The sequence below is a fragment of the Buceros rhinoceros genome, unplaced genomic scaffold, assembly GCF_000710305.1.
Source record: "Buceros rhinoceros silvestris isolate BGI_N320 unplaced genomic scaffold, ASM71030v1 scaffold21404, whole genome shotgun sequence".
Lineage (NCBI taxonomy): Eukaryota > Metazoa > Chordata > Aves > Bucerotiformes > Bucerotidae > Buceros > Buceros rhinoceros.
The window spans coordinates 1,211-2,174 of record NW_010407907.1 but is presented as its reverse complement, the minus strand read 5'-3'; the positions used below and the strand labels follow the sequence as shown (position 1 = coordinate 2,174).

General features: G+C 62.2%; 1 protein-coding gene across 1 annotated transcript in view; it reads left to right on the top strand.

Annotated features, from left to right (window-relative positions):
• The window catches only part of TMEM214 (transmembrane protein 214), a gene marked incomplete at both ends in the record, with an annotated part of 8,573 nt that overhangs the window by 6,527 nt on the left and 1,082 nt on the right, over positions 1-964 (top strand). The window contains 4 exons of the mRNA XM_010134687.1: positions 1-97; positions 199-290; positions 406-454; positions 731-844. The exon at positions 1-97 is cut by the window's left edge and continues 5 nt beyond it. Of these exons, the coding sequence (XP_010132989.1) occupies positions 1-97; positions 199-290; positions 406-454; positions 731-844 (352 nt within the window). The remainder of the gene's footprint in view (positions 98-198; positions 291-405; positions 455-730; positions 845-964) is intronic.

Sequence of the window (964 nt, the reverse complement as noted above, 5' to 3'; positions counted from 1 at the left end):
GGCATTTGGCGCGAAGCCGGAGACAACGCTGCACACCTACTTCCCCTCCTTCCTCTCCCGAGCAACACCAAGCTGCCCCCCCGGCATGAAGAAAGAGGTGAGCCCCAAGGAGCATGGATGGTGTGCCTGACACGCCAGACCGAGTGACACCTGTCACCAGGATGAGGTGTGGTGACCTGCTGCGCTGTCTCTTCACAGCTCCTGACCTCCATGAGCCAGTGCCTGAGCTTGGACCCCCTGAGCTTCAGTGTCTGGCGGCAGCTCTACAGCAAGCACCTCTCTCAGTCCAGGTCGGTCTGCCCGCTGTCCCCAGCCAGGCCCGCACCGACCTGCTGGCATTCAGGAGTGTGTTCACCTGCTTCTCGGAGCTCCTGAGCCAGCCCCATGTTCTCTCTTCCCCCACAGCTTGCTTCTGAACCATCTGCTGGAGTCCTGGGATGGCAGCAGCAAGAAGGTAGGAGCAAGGAGCGGGAAGGAGGAGAGATGTGGGGCGGGGAGACAATATACGGGTGCTGGGGCAGCTTGTGCCCGTGTCTGCCCACCCTGTGCTGCTCTAGGCTGGGAGCCAGCACCACCTGGGCATGGGTACCATGTTATCTGCTCCCTGACGGAGAGGACAGTGCCTTTCCCTCGGTGTTTCTCCCCATCTCCTCTCTCTCCGCTCCCTTGGCACGCAGTGCTGCCGGCTTGGGGTGCTGGGTGTTGTGACGTGGCTTTTGCTCTCCCCAAGGTGTGTCAGTCACTACAGGAAACAGTTCGCTCCTTCAAAGTGACCAACGAGGAGCTGGCCGTGAGAGCAGCCAGCAGTGGCCAGGACGTGGCTGCCTGCGATGCTGCCTGCAAGGTGAGTCCTGGTTCGGGCCAGGTGGGTGCCCGGTGCCAGCCAGCAGCTGCATTTTGGTTCTGTGCTGGGGTTGTGGTTGGCCTCACTCGCCGCCGGCACGAGCCAAGCCGGAGACCCTGC